Source organism: Zonotrichia albicollis, chromosome 3 (genome assembly GCF_047830755.1).
Source record: "Zonotrichia albicollis isolate bZonAlb1 chromosome 3, bZonAlb1.hap1, whole genome shotgun sequence".
NCBI classification, from domain to species: Eukaryota; Metazoa; Chordata; class Aves; order Passeriformes; family Passerellidae; genus Zonotrichia; species Zonotrichia albicollis.
In genome coordinates, this window is record NC_133821.1 from 42,295,391 (window position 1) to 42,322,958 (window position 27,568).

Below are 27,568 nucleotides of genomic sequence, written 5' to 3' on the forward strand. Positions count from 1 at the left end.
TGCAATGATTACCCAGCCCTGCTCTCCATGGCCCTGCTTTCTGTCCCCCAGGAGAGGCAACTGGACACCTTATACCCTCCAGGGGGGCCTGGGCTTCCCTGATAAGATACAAATGCTGACACTGTCCCACAGCATTCTGAACAGAAGTGCTTGGGAGACTACTCCTGTGCTTCATCAAGCTGAGGGTGCCTCCCTGCATTCTCCTCATAGCCATCCCCGAGACAGCAGAGCTCTAGCAAGAGTGCCAGGGTGATGAATATCTTTGCAGAGCGGGGACAGTTTCTGAGATGGGACTGAGGTAGGGCAGCCATGGGACTGGGTTATCTCCTCTGTCACAGACTCACTTTGTGACCTTATTTTGGCTTTAGGACTCCTCACATAGTCCTGTCTTTGCTTGTCCTCTCCAGAGGACAAATTTCACTTGTGCTCTTCAGAGAGTGGGCTGCAGCAAGGGCAGTGATTTCATGACGCTGTACTGCACTGGGTGTCCCAACAACCCTGCACTGCCCCTCCTTCCCCATGTGGGTCCCCCACATAGGTCCTGGGGCACTCACTTTATCCTGAAGATGGCTGTCAGCCAGGAGCAGAAACCCTGTGCAAAAAGAAAACAGGACAGTTTCACTACACCCTGTGTTCCTTTATCCCAGCTCTCTCCTTCAAAGGTTCCAGGGACCAGGCTGGTGTCCTTGCACCTCCACATACTTGGCTTGGGGTGGGGGGCAGACTACAAGCACCCAGATGTGCAGAGCCACAGAAGGGCCAAGGTGAAGGAGGTGACAGTGCTACTCCATGAAGCACAACATGGGTTGGACTCTGCTGTGTGGCTCTCCCCTACCAACTGGCAGCCCTACCTTCAAGGCAACCCATGGGCTTCTGGCTAATATGGAAGCTCTCCAAAGCCATGGCACACCCAGAAAATTTAGCATACAGGTACTTCAGCCATCATGCTGGACAAGAGAAACTCTGTAAGGACTGGGAAGGTAGGCTGGGCCAAGGCAGTGCTCCTCAAAGGACACCTGGGGGAGCTTCACCCCCCCCTCCATCACACCCATTATCCTCCCCTTGAGCAAGGAAAAACCCAGTAGAGAAAGATGCCAGCGTGAGGAAGAGCTGGCAAGTAAGTATTGCTTGTAATGCTGAGATTATAGGCCGGACAGATGTCTGTTAAGCCACAGTGATCTAGAGCCTATTTATTGAAGCACGTGTTTAAGAGCTGCATAGTTTCTTGAGCTCTATACACACTCACACAACACACTACAAGATGTGGGACTTAAGGCCCAGGAACAGGCAGAAGTGTTTCTCCTGAAGAGCCCTTGGTTGAGCCAAGCTGTGGGTGCCTGGCCTCCCAAAGGCAAAGCATTTGACTCTTGTGGCTACTCACGTTGTCCCTCTGGTCGAAGTCCACAGAGCTGGAGACGGAGGTGAGGCGCTCGTAGCGGTCATGGTTGTCAGAATGCAGAGCGGAGGCTACGCTAAAATGACAAGTGGGAGGTGAGGGAGAAAGTTAGGAGATGCGAAGAGGCCAGGAACCACGAGCACCCAGGAGACGAGAGGTTAATTCAGGTCAGTTTGCACCCGGCGAGATGGAGAGAGGTAAGATCAGAGGTAGCAGTAAAGAGAGAACCCTCCTCAGATGGCATGCTGAGCCAGGCAAAGCCCATGGGCTTAGCCCATGGATGCTACTTGTTAGGCACCTTCTGAAAGGCACCCAATACTATGTGGCAGTCCCTGCAAGGAGAGGCTGGCAGAGGCTGCCACAGAGGAAGAGGTGAGGTCTGTTTAGCACAGGGTTCAGATAGCAGAAAGGAAGTGAGAACTGGAGGCTGCCACAGCGCTTCTGGCTCTGGCATAGCTGGAGAGGCACTGGGAGCAGCCCCTGTCCTGGAGGACCTCACTCATCTTCAGGAAGTGGAAGGAAGGAGTCTGGTGGGCTGCATCCTGCTACACCAGACTCCTCACCCTTAGTGCTTCAGTGCAGGAGGAAAAATTCAGCTGCCTGGAGCCAGGCTCAGTGCAACCTGCTTCCCAGCCTCAGCTGAGCCTCCAGCCTGGAAATCCCTTGAGCAGGACAGACAGCTAGAACCGAATGTCTCCATGCTAAAGTACAGAAAAGCAAAAGGGGTGAATATTACAAAACTGCTTTACTCCAGCCAGAGGCAGGGACCTAGATGAAGAACCCACAGGAGAAGCATCCAACAGCTCCCACTATAAACAGAGGCAGAGGGCAGCTGGAAAAGGAGGCAAGAGAAGGCCCAGAGATCTAAATTAAATAGCACTTGCAAGGTGACAACTGCAGGCTGGGATCTCGGAGGTGCAAGAAGAGACATGACTGATCTGAAGGCTAGAAACAAATGGGAAAAAACCAAATGAAAATATGGCCTCCCTTCAGTCAGTACAGGCTCAAGGAGGGTAAGATGGGCAAGAACACAGAGAAACAGCTGCTGAGAGACAAGTGCTAGAGAGGAGGTGGATGACACTATGGGAAGGAGAGCAAGTAGAGATCCTCATGAGCATTTGGAAGGAAAGTGGATGAGACACGTGGCCTCTCTCAGAGCAGAGTAGCACCTGCTGAGTCTCCAGTTCATAGCTGGAAATAACAGAGACAGGGGAAAGGAGATTAGTTGAAGGTCAGGGGACTACAGCAGCGCAGATTAGACAGTGGTGTGCAGCCTTACCACTGCACAGCCCCACAGTCTGCTCTGCTGGAGGGACAGAGACAGCTTTGATCCAGCTCCCAAACCTTCAGCTCTTTATAATCACAGAGGCCTTGCAGCTGGGCACAGGGAGCAAGGGTGAATTTCTGCTGAGGAGAAATTTCTGTCCTGGGAAAAGCCCAGCATGATGAACCATAAGCATTTAGACAACCAGGATACCTCAGCTCCGTGCAGAGGGATGCAGTGACAATAACCAAGATGACCTGAAGTGTTTAGAAGACAGAGGATGCAAAACCTTGCCAAAGATGGAAAGCTGAATAGGGAGCTCCAACAGCAGGTGCACCTGGATGGAGACATTTTAAAGCAAAGCACTGACAGTGCAAGTGGTTGAAAGCAAGATTTCCCCAAATTGAGACTAAGGTTGGATCCTGCATGATGCAGGTTTGGTGCAGGCCCTGCCAGAAAAGGAGAAATACAGGATCTGAGGCACAGCTAGCCTCAGGCTGATGGAATCACAGGCTCCAAGAGGGCAGGCCAGGCATGCTGTGGAAAGGGCTTGCTGGGGTGGAGGTGGTTGCACGGGTGCAAGCCCCACAGGGCTCTGTGATCACTTCCCTCATATGCAGAGGTGCAAGTGGGTTGCTATGACCTCCCAGGACAGACTGAGTTGCCACTTGAGACTGTTGATGGCTACTGCAAGCTCTGACAAGTCACAGGACAAGGGCACTTGCTGGTTCTAAGGGAAAGGGAACACATCAGAGGAGGATGCCCTCTCCCACAAAGAACAGTGTTGTACACTCAGGGGCTGGGAGCACCAGGTGACACATATGTGTTCCTAACCCATCACCTGTCACTGCACTCCCCAGCACAGAACAGCTGGGATGGCAATGTGCCATTGGCCTTAAAGGAGCACAGAGAGAATGAGACTTCCTTACTGAGTTCTGCAGGTTTTTGGAGGCTTCTGGCTGCTAACACTGTCCCAGCTCATGCAGTAGCTTTAGGGGTGGTGTGTGTGGTGTGTATGGAGCAGATGGCTCCACCAAGCTCAAATGAAAAACAGGAAGAGGAAGAAATGGCCCCCTGGAGAGATACAAGCATAAATGTGAGGATAAATGAAGCAGCCCCTAAAAAGTCCTCAGAGCATGATGGCTCTACTACCTCTGCCTTACTCCCCCCACAAGATGTTAGCAGTGAAGTTTCCAGACACACCTGAAGCAGGGCCAACCACTAGTGAAGCAGTCAAGCACAAGCAAGAGGTCCCCTCTGTGCCACGTACCACAGTGACCACTAGGTTCTGTTTTAACAACTTCAACTGCTCTTCTCCCAAGGACAAGGATCAGCTGCAAAAATCAGGCAGATTCTTGTACCCCCTTTAAGGCAGTAGCAGGCCCCTGCTTTGCAAGTGGGAAAATGAGGCTGCAGCTTGCTGCCCTGGCCTCAGGCACAAATCAGTGTGGCTGGAGTGACCATGGCAGGCCGTGCACTGCCAGCTGATCATCCTCTCTGCAGCACATACCACCCAATCAGTCAGCAAGGCACAGGCGATGGTCTTTTCTCAGGCACAAAAGCAGAAAGAAAGAGATAAGAACAGGGAGGACAGTCCATGGCAGGGCTTAATGGGCACCACCAGGCCAAGGTGACAAAGGATGCTTCCAGCAGCACTGAGGCAAAAGGTTTCTTCCAGCAGGGAAGAGAGAAAATCAAGGGTGCTTCCTTGCTGGGTGTGGGTTTAGGTGGCAAGGGACAAGGGCCAAAGGTTGCCTTGGTGCCAGCAGCCTCGTGGGTAAAAAGGAAAGGCAGTACACTTGCCAGATCCTCTTTGTGCATCTGCCTACCTTTGCAGATGGTGAGGGAACAGCTCTTGTGGCAACCTGGCACAAGAAGGACCAGGCAAAGTAGCCTCCCCTGCACCTGGGTGACCTGAGTGTACTATGGGCTCAGACAAGCAATTTTGTTTACTTCCAACATAAAGCAGGATATCTGGACACAAGCAGATAAAGCAGGGCATGTGATACACCACCCTCTGCCCAAGGACTGAGAGCTCCTTGGTACTGCTGCTCTCAAGGAGCATTTAAGGGCTACTAGGGGAAAATCAGGGTGCATTCAGCTGTGGTAGTGGATGACACAAAGGGGAGGGAAAGAAGAGCACAAATCCACTGAGAGACACAAATTCATGCCCAAACTCCCAGCCACTTAGATTAGTTCAGAAGCAAGATAGCTGCAAGAAAAAAGGAGAGAGAGGTTGTGAGCAAGGAAGAGAGAAGAGATGAGACCCTGAAAAAACAACATACTATTCCCGTTCCTCTCTTTCCGTCTCCCAGCGTCGGCGCCTGGGGGCACAGAAACAGAAAGCGACAGGTTACAACCAGGGGAGTAGGTGCTGAGTTCTCCTCTTTTGCAGGGAACTATGCATCCAACATGGCTCCCCATCATCCTGAAGAAAAGAAACCTGCCAATGGTCAGACTGGAGAAGACCTTCCTTCCAGAGCCCAGCAACACCTCAAGTTACAGCATAACTGTACTTAACTGGAATAACCCCTGGTCCAGGGGCAGAATGCTTTGCTGCCAGCTGATGGGAAGCTGGCTTCACTGGGAAGGTGACCTGGCTTCAGACGATGGAGACTACAGGGAGCTCCTGGGTGACGGGGAGTAGGGACTGTAGGGAGAGAGACTGCAGGGACTGCCTGGCTGCCATCTGAGCTCCCCTTCCATAGATCTCCTCCCCACCCAGGCAACAAACACACATGCATTCCCCTCCTGAAAATCTCATCCTATCCCATGGATGAGCCAAGCAGCATGGGCTCCTTCCTGCAACTGCAGTCTCACTGATCCACAGCAACCCTGTCCCTCTCCCTGTTCTCACCAGCGCTTCCTCTCCAAACAGCTGGCACCCCTCTGCATTTCTGCCTTCTGCCACTGCTGGGACTCCCTTGCACCCTAGGTGCTCAAGCATTGCCTCAGAAAATCCAGCCCTCCCTCCCCACTAGAGGACAGAGCTGTGCAGTTCCCATGGCTCCCTGCCAGCACCTGGATCCATACTGCTTAACCCTGCTGCCCTCTCCCTACTGAAGTCTCCTATGATTACTCCTTCTCCTTGTTTCCCTTCCACTACCTCTGTACAGTTGATTTCCCCAGCCAGACCAGGAAATGATGGGCGGAGGAGCCACAGGGACCCAGCTGCTTATCTAACCCTACCCAGGATCACCTATTTAAACTAGAAGAATTCCAGGTTTGATGCTGGAAAAAAACCAACTCTTTCCACTGCTGTGCAGGGAATGCTCCCTCTGCTGTAGAGCTGCTATTCCCCAATGGGCGCTGGCTTTTGCTGATGGACACTGTAGCTCACAAATGCACTGGGCAGGAAGGATCCACACCCTGACCAATTCATCAGCACTGGGGATGAGAGCAAAGCTGGCATCCGCACAGCAGTACCACACCTGGAAAAGCAGCATACTACTGTCAAGTGCTCTTAACAAGAATTGCATCCAGCAGAGTCACAAAGACACCTCAGAGGGTTAACAAAGCCTTTACTGTGGCAGCCCTCACCCTTCCTGTGATCCCTTGTTCCTCTCCCTCCATCTGCTGCTCCTCTGTAAGGGTCCCTGCAACTCTCTGTCACTGAAGGGACCATAAGTGATATGGAGCCAGTGGGGACCACTCCGTGTGTTGGGAGAACAATGCTGTAACAAAAAAAGCCAGTAAGTGGGGATTTCTTCCTATTCCTGGAGCTTGGGGGATGCAACTGGAACATCTGCCTCTCCTCTCCAGCAGCTCAGGCACAAAAAATGGGATTTATCTCTTCTGCCTCACAGCAAGGAGGGGTACTACTCATATCTTATTCCCTTGCCACTCTCCCTTGCTTACCTGTCAGCATCAGTCACCAGGGCCAGACGTCCGTAGTCCCAAGCAACTTTACGCAAAATTGAAAAGACAAACAACAGAACCTGAAAGAGACCAAAAGAGAAGCTGTGAGAAAAGACATTGTCCAACTCTGTCCTTGTGCTCTGCATGCAGAGCCACAGGAACAAGGAGGGTAGGAAGGGACAGAGTCCTCAGTTAGAAGCACAAGTTTCCCAGGACTGTTAAATCAGCTTATCTGGATAGCTGTGGGAGACAGAGGTCCAGGATACAACACACACTAGCTAAGGTAGCCCCACAGGATCAAAAGGCCCTGACATTCCTGTAAGTCACAATTATGGCTATGTGATTTGTGGTCCCACAGCTTCTAAGCAGAAAAATGCAAACCACTGGGTGGATAAAGCTGCAGGGACTTGGCAATATAAGTGGGAGTTTTGGGTGCAGGACTCAGCCAACATCACCCCCCTCCTGCAACACCCTTCCATGGGGCTCAGTGTGGTGTTACTGGAGTTAAGTCAGTAGTGGCTGAGCCCACAGGGTTTGAGAGACATGATCAGGGCCAGAATGCCAGCCAGCAGCAAAGTCAGGGATAGCATTTGGGGCGCTGAAGCCTAATTATCTCATCACCGTCCTCGTTTCACGGTTAATTAGGGGAGAAGGTGTCAAAGCAACAGCAGGCAGACTTACGAGAAAGCACATAAAGTCAAGGGCTAGGACAGTGGGCACCCCACCAAAGGGCAGCCCCTGCAGCACAGTGCTGCGGATGCGTGCGCTGTAGCAGTAGTCCTTGGTAGTGCTGTTGTTGTTGTTGCATGTGGGAGTCCTGCAGGGGGCCCCTACTGAGCCCAGGGTGGCGATGACGTAGGGAAGCATCTCTACAGCTTCATTGTCTTCCCTGGGGAAAGGGGAGAAAGAGATAGTTAGATATGTGCCAGTTCGATGGCAATGTAGCCCTGTTGGAGCTGGGGGCCAACCTTGCCTGCCAGCTTGGGCTTCTCTGTGCTACACGATTTTCCTGGGATCAGGGTCCTGGGACAAGATCATTTGAGAAGCCCGAGCTCGGTGGTGCCAGAAAAACCCATATGCTTCAGCAGCTATTGTCCCACCATGGAGTCCCAGAACTCCCTCCCTTGTTTGTCCACTCTCACAGCATTTAGGTGCAGCTGTCTCACAGACTGCTTTTCTTCCTGAGAACATGGTGTCTCAGCTCCCCCTCCTCAGCAGGGAAAGCATTTAGGTACAGCAAAAAGTGAAAGGGTGGAGTGGATGGGGCATGGAGTCACGTCTGGATGATAGAAACAAACTGCTATAGGACAGTTGCTGCATCATGCTCCCACAATTTCCTTTGCCTGGCTGCATAAAGCCATTAGCTTTATTAGGCTGAATCATCACCCTCTCCTCACTGCGGGCCTCAGCCTCCAGCTCCCAGGGCACCCATCAGGGGCTGGTCACACCCCCTGCTTGTTTTTCCTCCTTCCTCTGACTCGGAGGCCATTTAGATGCAAGCACACAGGGTAGAAAGGAGGCTTAGACTCTACTATTTAGCTGGTCAAATATTTTATTTATATCAGTGCCTTCCCCAAACTGTTACAAGACCCACAGTGGCATGCAGGTCAGCAACACTGCTTGGACATGGGGAGGTCCTCCTTCTGTGCACAGCAGCTCCATAAGAAACACAGAGATTGATTGCAGTAGCAATGGATAAATGAGAACCGAATAACTCTGAGAGGGACACGCTGACAGCAGAAACACAACCACTTTTCAGAAAAGGGCTGAGAAAATCCCATCAGTTGCAAAAGGAACAGTGATAACAGGAAGATCTATACAGGCTTTTGATCCCTAAACCATTCCTCTTAATCCAGCATCCAAAAACCAGCCCAAATCCTTCACTACAGCCATGAATCATACAGAAAGGATGGACAGCACAGTATCACTTCTGGGCAATGCCTGGGTTTTTTTTTCTCCCCAGAAATGCCATCCCTCAGGGCTAGGCAAAAGAGCCACGGCATGCCCAAAGGATGAGACAGCTGCCAGCACCACTGTCTTTCAAGCTCTGCATTGTTTGGTGACATTAGCAGAGGGGATGCAGGGCTCTTACCTCCAGCTCACAGGTATAATCCTGGCCATCTCCTGCCCGGCTGCAGAGATTTATCAGCATGGCAGCACAACGCTAGCTGGATAACCACCACAAAGTGATTTGCTGCGGTGACCTAGAGAGCTCTGCTACAAAGTGACCCTCCCAGCTCAGCTCCAAGGGGTGCACAGCGGCAAACCACCTGAAGCACCATGACAAAGGGCAGCCTGAGGAGCAAAAGCCCAGCTGGGTACAGGCATTGAGAGGGGGTCAGCCAAATTGGAAAAGCCACAAAGCAGCCTGTTAAGACGTAGTTCACAGGTACAGAGGTGGAGCAGGGCTGCCTAGAGCAGAACAAGGGAGCAGAAAAGCAGGAGAAAAACAAGCCAAGACATGAGATCACAGTTGGGAATAAATCAGGAAGACAGGATAACTCATCCTGGCTGAATTAACTAGATAGTTGGAAGCTCTAGGTGAATGATGGGAAAAAATGTTGGGATGAGACTCAAAGGAATATCACACACTTTGGAGCATGAATGGTAAGTGCAATCTAAATGAACTGATTGAAAAACAGAAATGTCTCTCAACCCTCTTTCTGGGAACCTTGTAAACTTTTAGCAATGAGTTTCAGATTTTGAGTAAAGATGACAATCCTACTGTAACGCCACAGCCTTGAGTTCTTCTATTGTGAAAAAAGACAATGAAGAAAAGCATTTGGTTTTTCTAGACCTACTAAGCTCACTCCTAAGTGCTCTCTCCTTCCTAGAGGACACAAGGTGTCTTCTAGCTCTAACCACTCACCCACACATTCCTAACACATTCTCTCTTCTGACCCTGTGGAAAGGTGACCAGAACCTTTCTCTATCACATACTCCATCCTGGGTAGGGAAATTACCTTGACTGCCAGAACAGCACTCTGATGCTCTCAGCATCTCTCCTTACACTGCTCCTCACATGGCTGAGCACGATTTACTTCTCTGATGGCATCTTTGCACATTGAAGAAAAGCATCTCTGTCATCAGCCTGAGATCCCACTGTCCGGAGTAGCCAAGGCAAACTAGAAGCCAGCCATGTCCCAGAGCAAATCACTCCTTCCAATACACCTGGCTGCATGCTTCTCAGCTTCTCACACCACTTCACTACAAATGCTGTCACTTTGGAATCACTTCCTCTTGAATGACTCCAGGGTATTGGCAGATTCTAGGAACTTTGCTGCACATTACCTTTTCTGGGTCATTAATAGCAAAGGACCTCATCCCTCTGCTCTTGTCACATTGAAATTGCTAGTTCACCCCTTGACTTTGTTTGTGGAACCTCAGCTGATTTTTGAGCCAGAACTCTACATCTCCTCCAACAGACAGTTTTGTTAACAGTTTTCTGTGAGAAATTTCAGAGGTTTTCTGAACATCTAAGCAAGTTACAGAAGTTTGCCAGATGCTGTTATTTTACCATAATACTGAAAGACTTGCAACATATCAGGGAACTACGATTTTCCTCTGCAGACACCTATTTACCTCATTCTTGCATGTTTTATAACCCCATTTTTCCAGTTGTCTTTCGTAAAAGAAATGAGGCTCATATGCTCAAGTTGCCCACAACCCTATATAAACATTATTTATACAAACCATTACATACTGAAGACAAACTCTGCAAGCCTATAGGTAATTTAAGACACATTTCAGAGAGACAGGTCCCAGAGATATACTTTTCCCCTGAAGCCCAGAGGATGGACTGGATATAAACCTTCCTAGCCTCTCCAGTAACCCAGCCAGAACACCCAGCAGTGGAATAGACGTGGCATGTGCCCAAGGCTTACACTGCCTTTTCATGAGCTGAGTCAAGAGGCACAGAAGCAGTTCACATCATCTTTAGTTATGCAACCTCCCACCCAGCTGGTAAGCACAGGGAACTCCCCATGGAGACAGAGGTGCTTCAGGTGTGTGGGAAGCAGGGGAAAGCTCACAGGAATGCTAGAGCACTTGTGCCCTTCTAGCTCTCCCAGCAGCAGGCCAGAAGTGACCTGCCATTGTATCAATTTAGGTAAGACTTACCAGGGTTCTTCTGGGGTTACAACACCATTTAGGCAACCAAGGAAACTGCTTTGGCAACCAATTCTGCAGTCTTCATCAATAGTGCCTAGCTAGCATCCTTCACCAAAGGCCTTTCCCAGGAGTCTTTCAGCTGCTCCCATGCACAGTGCAATCCATGGGCCTGGCAATACCTCTTTCCTTGTATTTGGTTGCACCTTGGTCTCAGATGCTCACTCCAGGGGACTCTCTGCCCCCATCCTCAGCCAGGCAGGGATGCTCCAATGTGTCCTGTGCTGCAATTGCAGGGCCAGCCCTGCAGGCAGCTGATGTTGGGTGTTTCACTCAAAGCACAGCCAGGGAGGAAAGGTGGTGCCTGCAGCATGCACAGTCTTGTAGTACAGAAGCACAGCTCCCAGTTATGAAAGGAAATCCCTTCCAGTAGTGTGGGAGGGATAAGGGGAGTTTTCTAGCAACAGCTGCTCTCCCCAACTCAAATACATACTGAAGGCAGAGGTAGTTCTGCAAAGCTTTCTGTTTTGATCCCAGTGTCTCCCTCTAGGGAAGGGCCCTGCATGTTTCCTTGTAACTTATGCTGCCACCACAGGTAAAGGAGCGTCTTTAACCACACAGACTGTGCTGCACTAGAACATGGTTAAAGGTGCCTTTGCTGGTCCCTCCTTCCCCTTAAAGGCTGTAGGTCAGGGCAAGCTTGGCTCAGCCTGGGCTGAGATGCTAACATCAGCATGAGCTCCTGAGCACCAAGAGACAAGGTGCAGGGAGTTGGTGGGAAGCTGCTGTGAGGCTGGAGTGGTGGGAACCAGCTCAAGGTCCACAGAATATAGTGGGGCCAAAGGCACAGTAAGAGCAGGACATCAAACCAGGTTCCATGCAAGCCCCAGAGGCTTCCCCTCCTGCACTCTGCATAATTAATGCTGACTTCCTCAAAACAGCAAAGACAGATTTGCCAAAAGGCATTTTCCACTCTTATTCAGCAATACTGGACTCCATCCCCTTCTCTATTAACAGCAGGAAGGAGGAAGAGAGGCAGCTCCTCCCATCCAGAGAGAAACCTGTTCCCTGCTCCATAGCAGGACCAGCATGGCCACAGTGTCCCCTGCTTTCACCAACACGTGTCAGGAGCAGAGGCATACAGCTTCCTGCCAGAAGTCCCTAAAGCACATCCTACCTGGTGCTGCAGCCCCAGCTCCTGCCTGTACAGCCCTGTGCAAACACAGCCCTGAGAACCGCTGTTCTTGAGAGCTTGGTGGCCTCAGCAGGGCAGGGCAGGACTGCTCCTCCTCCTTGTCTTTGTCCCTGGCCTGCAGGTCAGCACCCAAATGAGGACCCAAACAGCAACCCGGCCAGCCTCTATGCTCCCATCTATCCATGGAAAGAGAAAGAATGCAGAATGAGGCTGGGAAAGCCAAGATTACTGTGGCTGCAAAGTGTGCATCAGGATGCTTGTGGAGTTATCCCACTTGCAGGCAGGGGACTGGGAAGTGCTGCTGAGGAGGCTGCCTGTCCCACACTGAACTCTTGCTGCAGCACTGTAAGGCCAGGGCAGACAACATAAACAGCACTGCAGGTCTTCCCAAACAGAGCATTTCCCATTCTCACCAGCTCACCCTGAAGTCTCTGTCCCTCATACTCAGCATTCAGGTTCTCTGCCAAACCCCTGGCACCAGGGGGAAAGAAAATAGAGGAAACACTGTGCTGGGACTCAGGCAGGAGTGACGCAGGAGCTGGACAGCAGCTAACAGACAGACAGATGCACTGACACAGACAAGTGTCTGTGTCCTTCCAGTCACAGCACTGATGTCAGCCAGACACAAGGAGGTGACCTGAGAAACGCCTGCAGAAAAATATAAATCAATAAAGCGGATGCTTGAGCTCACAGACCGAACGACGTAAGCACACAAGCTACATTCATTTGTTTTCTCACCAGTAAATGTTAATAACTCCATCTGTAATTAGAACATCGGGATTGGGCTCTAGTAGAGACACATTTATTTAGGGAAATGTGACAGTCTCACAGCAGGCTGGAGGTGCAGAGACAGGCAACCAGAAACCAGCAGGTCTGGGGCTGGAATACCAAATTTCCAGACTGAAAAAAAAGAAACCCAAACCTTCTTAAATCTCTTGGGAATGGCATTCAGGGAGGTGAGGTGTGCCTTGGTTCTCAGATATGGCCTGTATCTTTCAGATCTGCTCCTCTGGGGTCCCCCTGGTCTCCCAAGAACCACAGTAACCCACACTGTGACCCCAGGGACCTGAGCCCAGAGGATGTGCCACCCCAAGTCTCTGCCTGCACTGGGCACCTAGGGACTCTCATGCAGCAGCTGGCACCCAAGGCTGAGCGAGCCTTCCTGTCCCCTCAAAGAGCCACCAAGGTTACCTGCACCTAAGTGGGAAAGTCCAGCAGAGCTCTCAGCAAACTGTTTGCAGCCACAAGCAGACCACAGGAAGAACAGTCTGACTCTGTTAAGCAAGTAGGGAATAGCCTCAGGAAAGATGGGGAGCAAGGGGCTTACAAGTTAGCTCAAAGCCTTTCCCAGAGTACAACAGTTAAACAGGGAAAATACCACTCTTGGTGCAGAAACAGCAGTGGGAAAGCTGTCCTGCACCATGCCTCAGACCTGGCACAGGGCATTCAGGCAGCTGAGGGCTGGAGAAGTGCTGATGTGCTGGGTGCAGTGAGGAGAAACGTGATCTGCAGGCCAAGGGAAAAGGCATCAAGAAGCAAATGTGCTACTGGTACATTTCCAACAAGCCTGGGCAAAGCACTGACAAGCCTACAACAGGGATCAGTCCTGTATCAGCAGAAAGCAGGAGGGCCTGCCAAAACCCCACAACTCTTTGTCTCTTTTCCATCTCCTCCAGTCAATACAAAGCTCCCTGCACACTTCACCTCTAGCCAACTAGACACCAGGCCTACAAAGCTTTGGTCTGGCAGGCTTGGCTTCTCCAAAGCAAAAACTAAGTGCACCTTTGCCCTGGGTCCAAAGTCCTCCCAAGTGGCTTTGCACTAGGCCTCAAATATCCACCACTAAAAGGCATCGCACCTTTCTTTAGCGCACACCAGCTCCCAGTCCTGGTGTTGGCAGGTACTGTCCCTGTCACAGCCAGCCCTAACCCCACACTGCTCAGAGCACCATTTTGTGGTGGCCTGCACACTGCTGACTGTGTATATCCCAATGCTCAGGAACCCCTGCTCCTGCTCCCAGCACAACTGTAAGCACTGCAGACCACAAAAGTAACCCTGAGCTGCGACGGTGCCTGGCACGGATGGTAGCAGACTATAACAGTGGGGAGCATTTGGATCCATGTAAAACCAAGATTTGAGTTTCATGAAGGTCAGAAACTTGTCCACTTCACAACTCAGTCCCCTTCAAAATCACCCAGGATAATCACAAAAGCCTTGCCTTTGAACATCAGCAAAACACTTCCTGCTGTCTTCACCCACTGGAAACTCTCTACCTTGCTAAGTGATAAGGATTGAGCTCCAAACAGATAGGTCCTTTTTATGCCTCTTGTACAGGAACTCCCTCCAATCTGATGGTAGTGCTTTCGAGTCATATGGTGCCCTGAACATAATGTACCATGCCAAGAAGGGCTGCACCACAGCCTGAAACCAGTATGCTGTGGTTCATGCTCTTCACATCAGAGCTGCCTAATCTGTCCTCTCCTAAGGGCAATCAGGTCTCTCTGGCTCTGCAATTTGCCCCCATGCTGCACATCCCACACTGCTGTCTTCCTGCCTCAATTTTCACATCCCTTTGGACCCCCTTTGGTGCTCCTGGGCAAGGGGTGTCTGTTCCTGCCTGGCCATCAGGGAAGGGCTGATGACGGCCCCTTCCCCTCCAAAGAGGTTTGGTGCAACAGTGACACCACACAACAGCAAGATGCAGTTCTGCTGCCAAGCCAGCTCAACTGCCTCCACCTGGCTACAAGGAACAACATGGCCGTGGTACCTGGCATTCCTGCACCACGAAGGAGAGGCCTCCAGTCCCATCTTGTTTGCTTACTGACAAACACTATGGAGCCTCAATGCCACATGGACACCCTCAGTGGTGTCTCATAAGAACCTATCCATGCATCCTAATTCATGGCAAGGGACTCATCCTCTGCCATCAAGAGAAAGCCCAATCTATCAAACACTTATCCACATCAATCAGCTCTCTGTTTGCGCTGCAGAATCACAGCCACCCTGATTTACAGTAAATTTTGAGTGTTTCATTAGTTACCAAATCAAACACCTAAGTTACAAACATATCTACCTGTCACTTTCCCTTCAAGTTCCTAGCCTATAAATCTCAGAAAGATATCAAGTTTGTCTGCCAGATTGTGCTTTATAAAGGAATACCACTTCCTGTTTGGCTTTCCTTGTTTCCTGCAGGCATACACTGGTAGTGATCCAATAAACAATGAACCATCAGAGCAGCACGACCGATGAGGTGCTGGAGTGCCCACGGTATATTCTGCAGAGAGTGGCCATATGGCAACCAAATCATATGGCTGGGAGTAAGTCCCAGATAACAGGGCTTCCTCACCTATCACTCAACACCCCAGCAGCAGCAACTTCACCAATTCCCAGCAGACTTTTAACAAAGACAAGGATGGAGATGTCACGACCTCACACTACCAGTAATTTTCAGCTTCTAGTTTATGGATTCCATTGGCACAATGGCTGTTCTTCATGGGTTGCCATCTTGATTGTCTCCTGCATGACTATTATCATCATTTATACTACCTGCATATGGCCTGCACTTTCCTTACAACCTGTGGGCCTGCCCCAGACTAGCTCTCCCACACTTCATTTTTTAGGTGAGAGTAACTATTCATACAGGATCTTTACTGCACAAATACCACTTTGGTTTTCAAGCACTGTAAAGGAGAGCTGCTCAGGTGCAAGACATCTGGCTTGGCATAAACACAAACCAATCTCCCTGGTGATTTCATATTTACTCTGAATTTTTCCATGTCTCTCCCGTTTCTCAAGTGACTAAATGTCATCTTGTCCCGTTTGCACAGGGGCGTGTTTTAGCAGGAGCTCTGCACTCTTGCAGCTCTCATTCCTTTTTCCTTTGTTTATTAGGAACCTCACCTCATCATAAAGCTCTGATCTTAATCCCCTTGTGTAGAGGGGAGTACCACATATTCATCTTTCCTCAGGCCTCATATCTGTTTCCTGCCAGTCACAGACTGGGTATTCTCATCTACATCCAGCTTTTCCTCTTGAGCAAAAAATGTGTGTGTCTCTCATAACACTGGGTTTTTATCTAGTCTCTCAAGGTCACATTGACTGTTTCCTCCTCCTCCTCTCTTCTGCATGACAGAAGTCTTTACCTCCTTGCAGCACAGTATTCAAAGACACAAGAATTCTGTTCACTGGTGCAATTACAATCCCTTGCCTATGAAGTATGACCAGCACTTCCCACCAAGGAAACTCCTTGGTGATGCAAGTCACCAAATGGTGGCAATGAGCATCTCTGAGGAGTCCAAGCCACCTCTCAGGGTTTCACAGCTGATTGCTCACCAGAGGCTGGCAGAACACCCTAGTGGATCAGCCCTGAGAGCATCCCTATCCCTTATTCTGCAGCATGAAAGCTGCTTGAGCAGCCAGCAGTTATTGGGGGTGAGCTTCTCTCTTGCCCGGTCCTCCTGCCCTAAGCTGACACCACCAAACTAGGCACGCACAGGACTGAGGCACTACCTCTCCCGGATGGTACTTCAGAAAAGCTTCATGCCTCTTCCTATTGGGTTTGCATGGCCAAGCTCTGGTGCATGGAAGGGCTGCTACAGGAGGGGCTTCTGTGAGAAGCTGCCAGAAGCTCCCTCCATTTCCAGCAGAGCCAATCCCTGGCAGCTCCAAAGCTGATCAAGGCTGGGCCAATTAGAAATGGTGGTAACTCCTCTGCAATAACATACGTAAAAAGAAAGAAAGAAAAAGTTATTGTGCAGTTGTAATTGCAGTCAGAGAAGAGTAAGGTTAGAACATGTGAGAGGAATGAGTATGCAGACACCAAGGCCAGTGGAGAACAAGGGAGGGCAGATGCTCCAGGCACCAGGGCGAGGATTCCTCCGTAGCCTGTGGTAAAGACCATGGTGAAGCAACCGTGCCCCTGCAGTCCATGGGAGACCATGGGGATGCAGAAATCACCTTCCAGTCCATGGAGGTGATGCACACTGGAGCAGATGAATGCCTTAGAGGAGGCTGAGAACCTGCAAGACATATGTGGAGAGAGGAACCATCCTGGAGCAGCCTGTCCTTGAAGGACTGCACCCTGTGGAAGAGTGACTCACGCTGCAGAGTCTGAGGGGTGCTATTGCCTGTGGGATGGACTCACAGCAGCAGTTCAGTTCACAAAGCAGTAGCAGCTCACAGAGAGCTGTTGCTCATGAGATGGACCCACGTTGAAGAAGTTCATGGAGAGCTGTCTCCTGTGGGAAGGACGTCACAGTGGACTAGGGGAATGACTCCTTTCCCTAAGCAGCAGGAGAAACAACAGGTGATGAACTGATCCTAAACTCCTATTTCTTGTCCTCCCTGCATTACTGGGATAGGAGGTAGATCTGGGCAGAACGTGTTTTTAAGCTGTTATTTTACTTCTCACTATTCTGCTCTGATTTTGTTAGCAGGAAAATCAGTAATATCTCTAATTTGAGCCTGTTTTGCCTGTGATGGTATTTGATGAGTGCTCTCTTCCAGTCCTCAACTCAGGAACTCTTCATTATATTCTCTCTCCCCTGTCCAGCTGTAGAAGGGAGCAAGAGAGTGGCTTTGGTGGGTGCCTGGCATTCAGGCAGCGTCAACTATCTACACCCTTCTAGAGCAATTGCTCCACAGGGACATGTGAAAATTGAAACCATGCAACAACTCAAGAACAGTGGCAAAATGGGTCCATGTGCTCAGAGCAGCATCCCTGGAGATGGTGGCACATAGAAAAACCTTCCTTCACATACTGGTGAAGAAGCTTGGCACTGGCAAGGAAGGGCCCACCAGCCTGGCTCCCTCATCCAGCAGCAGACACCCAGAATGCAAACCAGGAAGCCTAGAGGGAACCCTCTTCCCTCGTGGGCACTGAGGGACAAGCTGCCAGGGTACTGCATGAGCTTCAGCAGGAGCAGCCTCAGTGCTGCTCCTAAAACAGGAACATCTACTTCAAATTCTGGCACTGGCACCCTTCCTGTAACAGATAAAAGCTGATTCTTTTCCAAGGTCCTTCAGTGGATTGCAGCTTCAAGTGTTTACAGTTTGCAGGCTGAGGATGTTCTCACCTTTTCCCACCTTCCTTGAAGCATTCCTAAGATAGTGCTTGCCTTGCAGAGTTGGTCTACAAAGGACCCACAGCACAGCTGAACGCCAAAGGTCAAGGTAATCACAGCCCTGCAGCAAGCAAAACTGAGCTCCCTTTATGACTTCATGCTGAGTTGTAAAGAGATTTGGCAGCCACAGCAGGAGAAAAGTCTTCAATTATTCCTCAACAACAGCAGATATCAGCAAAGGGCTCTCACAGCAAGAGGTCTGGATGTGGCCAGCAAGCCAGGACAGTTATAGGAGACCATCTAGGAATTTGCTTTCTGCATCTACTGGGGAAATCTCAACAGTCAGGCTTCCAGCAACAGCAGCACGGCCAACCCAACCCATGGCACCAGGGCACTACACACAGGGTTGGCATGGCACCTAGTACAACCAACTGCAGCAGGGCAACCTTGGCTACAAACATGTCCAAACCAAGACAACTGTGCCACTGGAAAAACTTTGATGTCCTACAGCACACGGTTCCCCTTTTGCACTCTGTCCCAGCAGCTACTGGACTCCAGTAAGAGAGACAGATGTTATAAGAGACCAATTTTGACCTCCTGCTGGGCCCTGAATAAATAACAAAGGTCACAGCAGAGGTAGATGGACATTAAACAGAGCATTGAGTCTGTCCTTGCTCCAAAGCCTGAGAGATCTGTTGTACCTCACTCAGCACATTAGGACCCAGAGATGTCCCAATTCCTCTTCTACATGGTATTTGCTCTGATGCTGCCAAAGAGATCTAATCTGGAGAAAAGTGCCCAACAACCTCTACCTGCTGGGAAAAATGAGGGTTGTTGAACACTTACCTCTTCTGGAGTTTTCAGGGCAGCTCTGCCTGCTTTTGACTGCTGGGGCTGGGGTCTGCAGGCAGGAGTCCCTGGCATGCACCAGGCTGGCCCTCAGCCAGCCACTAGCACTTGAGAGATGCTGATCGGGCTCTTCTTTTCAATGGTTTCGCTCCACCCCACTGGGCTTGGCAAGAGGAGCTGGGCCTGGCTTGGGAACACAGGGAACAGAGCGGCAGCTGGGCGCTGGGCACTGAGATCCAGCAGAGACCAAGGAGCACTGAAGTGGTACTTCAAGGTGAGCAGCCTGGCTCCCAGACCCGCTGATAAGGGCGTGCGAGATAAGGCGGCTGTTTGGGCTCGGAGGAGGGCACTGCATTTTTGGTGAGACGCGGCAGCGTGAGCCTCATGTCGTGCAGGCTCTATCTCAATGTTAGGGCAAACAAAGAAATAGTGCTTTAACTGGATGAAGCTGCTCTGAGTCACTGTTTATCCATGGAGCACAGCTCCACACAAGCAAATATCAAGCCTACGAGACTCCATTAAAACTGCAGTTTAGTAACCTGGTTCCTCTTGCCCACAGCCCCAGCTCAAGTCAGGGTGCTCACCTCTACTAAGACCACCAAAATCCTAACTTCAAATGAAGGAAATGGCTTGGAGGTCACCTCAAGAAGCAATGTGGAGCACACCAATCACTGGACTACTACATTTCTGCCTTCAGCTCTCTGCTGGAGGTAAAGGCAGGAATGGCCCTCCAGCCCAGACAGACCAGAATTACACAGAAGGACTAAGACCAGACACGTAACAACCTCCTCAGGCATGCCAGACTTTCTTGGGCTCTGCTGCTCCAGGCAGTGGCGCTGAAAGGAAAACAGACACGGGTGCACTCCATGGGCTTGAGTTTGTTGAACACCCAGGAGCAGCTAAGCACATAGCCTGGAGCTGCTGTAAGGCAGCTTGCACATCTGGAGGCTGCTTTCCATGGAAAGTACTGCCCTAAAAAGAGGGAAAAGCAGTGGTGAACAGCCTAATGGGATAACTGCAGCAGTTAGCTCTGAAAGAGACATGCTCAGAAGAGCTCTGCTATTCCCATCCAACCACATCTGCTGCCGTGCTAAGCCCTTTTGTCTCAATCCTTATTCTGGATGCATTTCCTGAGACCACCTTTCCCTCCTAAAGCCTTTCAATCTCTGTGCTTCCACAGATGACTTCTAATGTCAAAAGAAAACATGATGTGCCCCAAACCTGAGGTGACACCCATCTCTGACTTTGTGTCTCCATCCTTATGTGATGTCCTGAAGTTTGATGGTCACCCCACACAGCCCTAACCCTCTGCTGGGCACTTACCACCACACAGCACAACACTGCTGGGATACACTAAAACATGCTGTGGGCTTCTACCCATGAAGAAATCACATTCCCAACTGTTCACCTTCTATGGAAAAGGCATCTGGCTGGCTGGCTGATGTGAAGTGCAGCTTCACAGAGGGGAGCAGGAGGGGCTGTCACCCAAATAAAAAGGAGCCAGTGGACTCCAAAGGTTCAGGGTACTTAGAGACAAAACCCCCTGTTCTTTGCTGGTTCACAGGGGCGAACATGCTGCTCCATCCCTCATTTCTGAATGGGGACAACAGACCACATGGATTGCATGAAAAGAAACCATCCAAACCAGTGGCTGAGGCATTTTCTTTAAAGGCATGAACTTTGCTTGGCCTTTCCAAACACATCACAAGAGCAGGAGGAAAAATCCCCTGATTAGTAGACTATGGCATTCTGAGATAAATTACTAATTAATAACCCAGATTAGATTACTGCTTAGTATTTCTCCTAATGCAAATCTTTGGCAACTGTACAGGATAATGGTCGTTAAGATATTTCTCTTCAACGATCTTCATGCAAAAGAAATGAAGAAAGCTCCCAAGCACATACTTATCTTGAAACACTTTTACTGAAGTCATCAGAAGTACATGGCTGAATTAAAGTGTTTACCCAAAAAGGGACAGACTTGAGTACTGTGCTCTGCTTCAAGCACCAGATATTTTCCAAGACCATTCTCTGGCCTCTGGCTATGTGCAGCAGTTACCAACCTAGCCCCAGTTGGGTGCCTCAGGGTAGAGGCAGCAAAGACCAAGAAGTTCAAGTAGAATTTTTCTTTAATGATGACAAATATGTTCTTGCAATACATTTCATAGCAACCAGCTAAATAAATGATCCTCGACCAGAAAGCTTTCTTCTCTTCCTGGGGAAATGGTTTTGGCAAGCTTGAAAAGCATGCCATTTCTCAGGATTCTGCTTCTAAATTTCATTACTTCTGCTTCTCACTGTTTCTTCAAAAATACTCTCTTCTCAGCAAGGGGATTGAAGATCTCTTGCTGACAGAAGACATCTCTTACCTGCCTCCACTTTCCTCAAGCTAAAGCCTGTACACCTGCCATTTTTCCAAGCACACCTTTCCAGTGTGACTGTTTCCACAGCTGATGTCTCTCTGTGTGGTCAGCATCTTTCTACACGTATTGTGCCCAAGCAACCCAAGCATAGACAGGGCCAGAGCCAGAGGACAGTGGTACTGCAGCCTCCTTGCTCTGCAACACAACTCCTTTCCATTCTTAGCCTGACAGGCCAAAGGGTTCTTTTTCAGTCACATCGTGGCCAAATAAACACATATCCCAGTACCCTGTCATTCTAGCTTGTCCTCTCACTTCCCGTTTCCTTCCGGCACAGCTGCCTCGCATGGTGCCCAAACTGTCCACAGAGGGAGGGCAAGATAAGGCTGATTTTTATCTTTTAATAAAAAAAAAAATTGAATAAACACAGTATTTTCATAAGTGTCAATCGCTACAAGGAGAAGTCCAGTTTTCCCATTTATACCAACAAACATTAAGACATCCTAGTTGTGCCATTTTTACATAGTGGGAAACACCTGAACCTTGTTACCAGACTTGCTGTGGATCATCAACATCAATCAGCTTGCCAATCAGCTCTTGGCAAATGCACACACAGAACACAACCTTTGTTACCTTCTCTGATCTTACAGGGCATTTTGAAAAGGTCTCCTGCACTGAAGCACTCAGAGTAATCCCAAGCAGCTGCAGGATCTAGAATTTCCTGCACTCATATTGGGGCAGGCAACCTACAGATACCAAGGGCAGAGACAAACTCCATTAATGCATAATGGAGGCTTCTTAACATTTGTTTTTGAGATTATGGCAGGGAAGGACATGTACTACACACTACAGATGAGGCAGAAGCTTCTCACAGCACATTTTGCTTTTTATCAATGGATAAAGTGTAGCCACACTGCTGCATTTTGCATGCCAATCAGGCTGTTCTGGGATGCCTCTTCCAACACACCCCAGCCAGCTCTGAGGAGGAAGCCCAGGAAAGCCCTAGGCAGCATTAGGTTTACAGGGCTTAAAACACAACCTGGACAATGCAGAGTAAGGCCAGACAACACTGCTTACCTGAGCAGCAGACCAAGCAAAGCCTCCTCCTCCCCCCAAACTGGAGAGCTTCCAGATTCAGTTTGCACTTTGCAATCCACCACCATCCCCTCCCTAGAGCTCCCAGGGAAGCCTGCTGCTCCTTTCTCCCAGTCCCCCTCATATTTAGCACGGGAGAAGCTGCAAAGTCAGCTGTCCCCTAACATCCATCCAGGCATGCCAACTTACAGCTCCTCCTTGAACCACAGCCTCCTGAGGAGGGTACATCACCTCTCCTCCCTACACTGCTAGCACTGGAAACATACATCCCAGGCCAGGACAGTGCCCAGCTGCCCCAGAGCAAACCTGACAGCCACGCTTAGTCCTCCAGGCCTGAAACAGGAAAGCACGAGGGTGCAGCCGAGCAGCAACTCCTGCAGCCTCCTGTCCTGGGTGGCTAGCCCCGCTACTGCTGCTGCCCTGCCCAAGACATGCCACAGGAATCCTGCCATAGCTCTGGAAGTGAGGAGGCTGGAATTTCACACCTGGCACCCTGCCCTCCGCTTATGCCACTTGACCGGCATCCCAGTCAAAGCCTTCAAGAATCCCCACATACAGAAATCGGGTCTCTGCTGAGGCTGTGGTGCCAGCCCTGGCTGCTGGGGACATGTCCTGTCAGAGCCAATACTGGGAGCTCTGCAGTCAACTTTGCCACATGCATCTCTGCTGGGCTCCACCTCATGCACTCACACTGGGCACGTGCCTCATTTACTGCAGCTCATCAGGAATCCACAGCCCCAGCAGGGCTGTTTTAGGGTCAACACTTGCTCTCCAAGTGGCACAGGGATGTGTATGTGTGACTCCTCAGCAAACAAAGAGACATCCCTTGCTTGGTGCCTTCTACTTGGCAACCCAGTGGACACTGCAAAGCATCCCAGGGTAGTTACCTGCCCATCTCAGAGTCACACGGATGCTGCCTGTACACCCTCTGCTGAGCCAGGGACCATCCCTCAACAGAAGGAAGCTGACAGCTACCAAGCTCCCAGTTGTACTCCACTGCTGCCAGCCAGCAGTTACTTTAGTCCTTACATGGAACATAGGCAGACCCTCAGGGCTAAGTTTAGCCCAACATAGCCACTTGCACCTCATTCCTTCTCCTGAATCCTACCTGCTTTCAATCCTACCTACCCAATATCAATCTACATATCACAGATTCACAGAATCATTCATATTAGGAAAGACCTCTAAGATCATCCAGTCCAACTGTTAACCCAGCATTGCTGCATCCACCATTAAACCATGTACCCAGGTGGCACATCCATGTGGGTTTTGAATTCTTCCAGGGATGGAGATTCCACCATATCTCAGGACATTTTGTTCCAATGCCTGACCACTCTTTCAGTGAAGAAATTCTTCCTAAAATCTAACTTAAACTTCCTCTGGTGCAACTTAAAGATATGTCCCAAGTCCTATCCATGTCCACTTGTTAGAAGGGAGAAGACACTGTCCCCCATCTGCCTACAACCTCCTTTCAGGCAGGTACATGTGTTCCCCATTAGCCTCCTTTTCTGCAGGTTAAACATTCCCAGCTCCCTCAGCCACTCTTCATTAGATCTGTGATCTGGATTCTTCACCAGTTCCACTGCCCTTCTCTGGACATGCTCCAGCAGCTCAACATCCTTGTAGTGAGAAGCCGAGCAGGGCTGGCAGGGGTGGGAGGTTCTGGATAGCATCTCTGGGCCAGGTAAAGTTGGAGCTCAGGAAGGATCCCCTCAGCCACATCCACAGCTGCCCCTTGAGGAGGGGTCACTAATGCCCCTGCATGGCTGAGCTGCACCCACAGCTTCCAGGCCCAGGTCTCACTAAGCCTGTGCTCACCACAGAAAACTCCTCCCAATATAGCATCAGTTGCCTATTTATAACATGATGTTTACTAACACCAAACACACTCCTGTTGGAAGTGGAGGATGAGATGAGTCAAGGAAGCATGAGCAAGGGAACTTTCTTCTGTCATGGGAAGATGAAGGGATCGTGGGAGGGTTACTTAGGGATGGGTGCTGCAGAATCAGCTGATCACCTGCACTTCCCAAGGGCACACTTATTCTTTCACATCAGACTCCTAAGCTCTGGGAACACTTTCCTGTGAAAGTGTGAGATCAGATTCAGCACAAAGGAGTGTGCCAGCATCCCCTTGCAGCCTGCTCCAGGCTTGGGAAGCACTAAGAGCCAGCAGGTGTTGAAGCACCAATTTAAAATGAAGGCTCTGAAAACCTTCTGACAGTTCCTGGGACCTTCTTGCAGCAGCTCAATAAAGCACTGCTGGTTCCTACAGTGCTTTGACAGGACCTCTTAGGGCAGTGCCCATCTCCAGGGGAACCACAACCCCTCCAGCCAGTGGGTAGGGAAGCAGCCCCCACTGCTGATCCTTGCCCAGCCTGCTCTGGATGGTCACTCTGCTAATTCCATTTGCTCAGTGCCCCTGGGAAGATCTGCAAGGACATCTGCCTGCTGAGGCACCAGTGACACCAGCCTCCAGCTGTGGGCAGAGAAGAGCATGACAAGGTTTGCCATGGGTCCCACAGCAGGGTAGGGGAAGGAAAGGGATTACAACCCCAGCTACCCAAGGCACCATCTCACACCTGGAATGCTGTCCAAGAAGATGCTCCTGAGCAAGAGAAGGCTCAGAAAGAAATGAGTGCCTTCTAGGGCTCCTAGAATTTGGTAGACTTTCTCCAGTGCCAAGCTATGTCCCATCCTAGATGGCTGGAAACAGATCCCAAATAATGTTATTGAACTGCACACCCATATGGTGGCAGATCAGATTCTTGAAGCCCCTCCAGGCAAAACAATCCGTGCCAGACCCTGACTCTTTCTAGAGCCACCACCGCATTTTCCATTTTTCCCTCCTGGCTGCATCCAGCCATCTCATGATGCCAGGCTAATCTTCAGAACCTCACATTTTCCTCTCCATCTTGGAGAAAGTTATTGCTTTCCTGCCCTCAAATAGCCAACATCTCTTCCACCCCACCAAACTCATAATGGGCCTCCTGGCTCCCTTCCCCAAATTTGTCTTCTATGCCACTGCACTTACCAGTCCTAAATGGGCTGACTGGAATGCAAATTTACATTAAGGGGCTGGATCAATTTCTAAGTATTGAACCTTTTCTAACAGGCAAGGGAGGGCTGGTGTCAGGGGCTTTACCAGAAAGCCTCAGCTGACTTCTAGGGCACGTTCAGCCAAGGCCTGGAGTCCAGAGGCATGACTGGAGCACGGGACATTGTGACACATAGGGTCCAGGAACTGCTGGACAACTGTGTAACAAGTTTTGGCTATACGCCATCCAACTCAGCTTACCCTTGCGTACCATCCCTTCAGCACGGATCAAGAGGGATGCAGGCTTCTGCACTCCATGCACCACCAGAGGGGAAGGCACCAGTAACCTTGCCCATGCCTAGGATGATCCTTTGCTCCCTTCATCCTTCTGATTCACCCCTGTACCCACTGCCGAGTGCCCACTCTATGCCAGCTTCCCACACATCCATGTAGCAGCTCCTGGCCATCCTCACCCCTGCCCACCTGCTCCTCCCAGCACAGACTCACCCGCCCCAGCAGTGACTCACTCCCTGCTGCTACCAAGCATGCATCCAGCCTGCCTCTGGCATCCCCTCCACTCTGAGACAGGGTGAGGAGCCAACACTGCTTTGGAGAGAAGCAGTGAGGCAGCATGGATCCACAGCACAGGAGAAGCTGCCTGCGCTCTGCATCCCACCCTGAACAGCTGCATGACTACAGGTGTGCTGCTGATATGCCCCGTGCCTCTGTTCAGCAGAATCACATACAGCTCCTCCCAGGGAGATAACACAGCCTATTTCCAGCCCCTGGAGAGACAATCCACTTTCCAGGTGATACATACCAGCAGCACACAAGTACTTTTTGCTGCCTGCACTCTCCCCTACAGTCAGCTGAAATCCCTGTTGAGTTACTAGAAGTGAAAGGTACATCTTGCAGCGATGGACCTCTGCTCCCATTGCTAAGGTCCAGGAAAGCAGCAGGGAGCTGTCACTGCCCTGCTGTACCCTATTCCACTCTGGCTTGTGAATTTACCCTTATTCTGGATGAGCAACACCTGTCTTGGAATTAGCCACAGGATTAAAACCAAAGATGTTTTTGGATGGTTTCCCAGCTGCTTGACAGAGTAACTGCAAGAGAAAAGCTTCACACTGCCCCTGCCAGCTTGGTCAGCTCCAAGCAGACAGCGAGATGCCCAGGTGGGCAGCAGTGCACCTTGTGAAGTTTTGCACTGCTGGTTTAATTTTCCATCCCAGGTCAGTGCTTAGGCTCTCCAGGACCAGGTATCTCTCTGCCCTCCAGGGAGCATGCAGTGGCACCAGGCTGCAAGTTTAACACAAAAACTGAGAAAGAGGAAATAAAACATTCCCCATCCATCTCTAGCCTGAGTCACAGGACCCCATGCCAGCCCCTGCACAGCCTCTCCTGTCTGCAGGCAGCATCCACCTTTGGCTGCAGCGAGGCTGCCCTGCCCAGTGCCCCCAGCTGCCACTCCCCATCCATGGGCTCTTCATTCTACACCTCAAGCAGCTATTGAGTGTCTCCTCCTGCTATCTGCCACCTGTCTTCACTGTCACATTTTCTCCTTTGGTTCTCTCCTGCCTGGAGAGGTAGGGTTCAAGTTTATGTTAGGGAAAGGCCAGTCCCCAGCCCTGTGGGGGATGTCAACAGAGACAGCACATATGCCTGTCCATTTTTCTTTTCACCTGGCACTTACAGCCACCAGATCAGGAGAGGGGAAATCATATCTTGCCTATTCCCTCTGGTATTTGCTTTGGTACCTCAGTATGGGAAGCAATGGGAGGTTCCTCCCCCAGCACTGCAGGCAGCAACATGTACTAGCAGGTCTTCCTCCTGGGCCTTCTTTTGCCCACTCACTTACCGAGCAATGGGACAGCTGTTCATGTCCTGCCATCTCTAACACACATACTTTAAGAAGTACAGGCAGACAAAAAACCCCAACAAAACAGCCCAAGAAACAAAAATCCCAACACCAAACCACTGCTCTCCATCCACATTTGAGTCTCAAACCCTCTTATCCTGAAACCCACCTGCCATGATACTCCTGCAGGCTAAAAAGGTATGAAAATGTACACCTGTCTAAACGGGAAGGCAGAGCAGGAATAACAAGGCAGCAAAGTGCTGGTGCTGGGATATGAGGAGAGGGTGTTGGCCCAGAGCTCTTGGAGTCTCCAGAGCCAGCTCAGAAAGGAGGAGTTGGTAGAAAGGGCAGGTTTTGCAATCAGAAATGTTCCTTGCAAGTCAAAGGATGCTCTGATATGCTAGAGTGGGCTTCAAGGCAATTAGAGGATGATAAGGATCACTGACAGGATGGAGACAACCAGAGGGAAGAGAAGGAAACAGAGGGAAGA

At 50.3% G+C, this 27,568-nt stretch overlaps 1 protein-coding gene across 3 annotated transcripts in view; it reads right to left on the reverse strand.

Annotated features, from left to right (window-relative positions):
* Positions 1 to 27,568, reverse strand: part of TMEM63B (transmembrane protein 63B) — a 48,726-nt gene that overhangs the window by 11,329 nt on the left and 9,829 nt on the right. For 2 of the 3 annotated variants that reach the window (XM_074538627.1, XM_074538626.1), the window contains exons 2-6: positions 7,200 to 7,407; positions 6,519 to 6,598; positions 4,946 to 4,984; positions 1,382 to 1,472; positions 555 to 592 (exon numbers count right to left, since the gene is read on the reverse strand). In XM_074538627.1, coding sequence (XP_074394728.1) covers positions 555 to 592; positions 1,382 to 1,472; positions 4,946 to 4,984; positions 6,519 to 6,598; positions 7,200 to 7,385 — 434 coding nt within the window. In that variant the 5' untranslated portion in view covers positions 7,386 to 7,407. The remainder of the gene's footprint in view (positions 1 to 554; positions 593 to 1,381; positions 1,473 to 4,945; positions 4,985 to 6,518; positions 6,599 to 7,199; positions 7,408 to 27,568) is intronic. The other variant, XM_074538628.1, reaches the window with a different exon arrangement.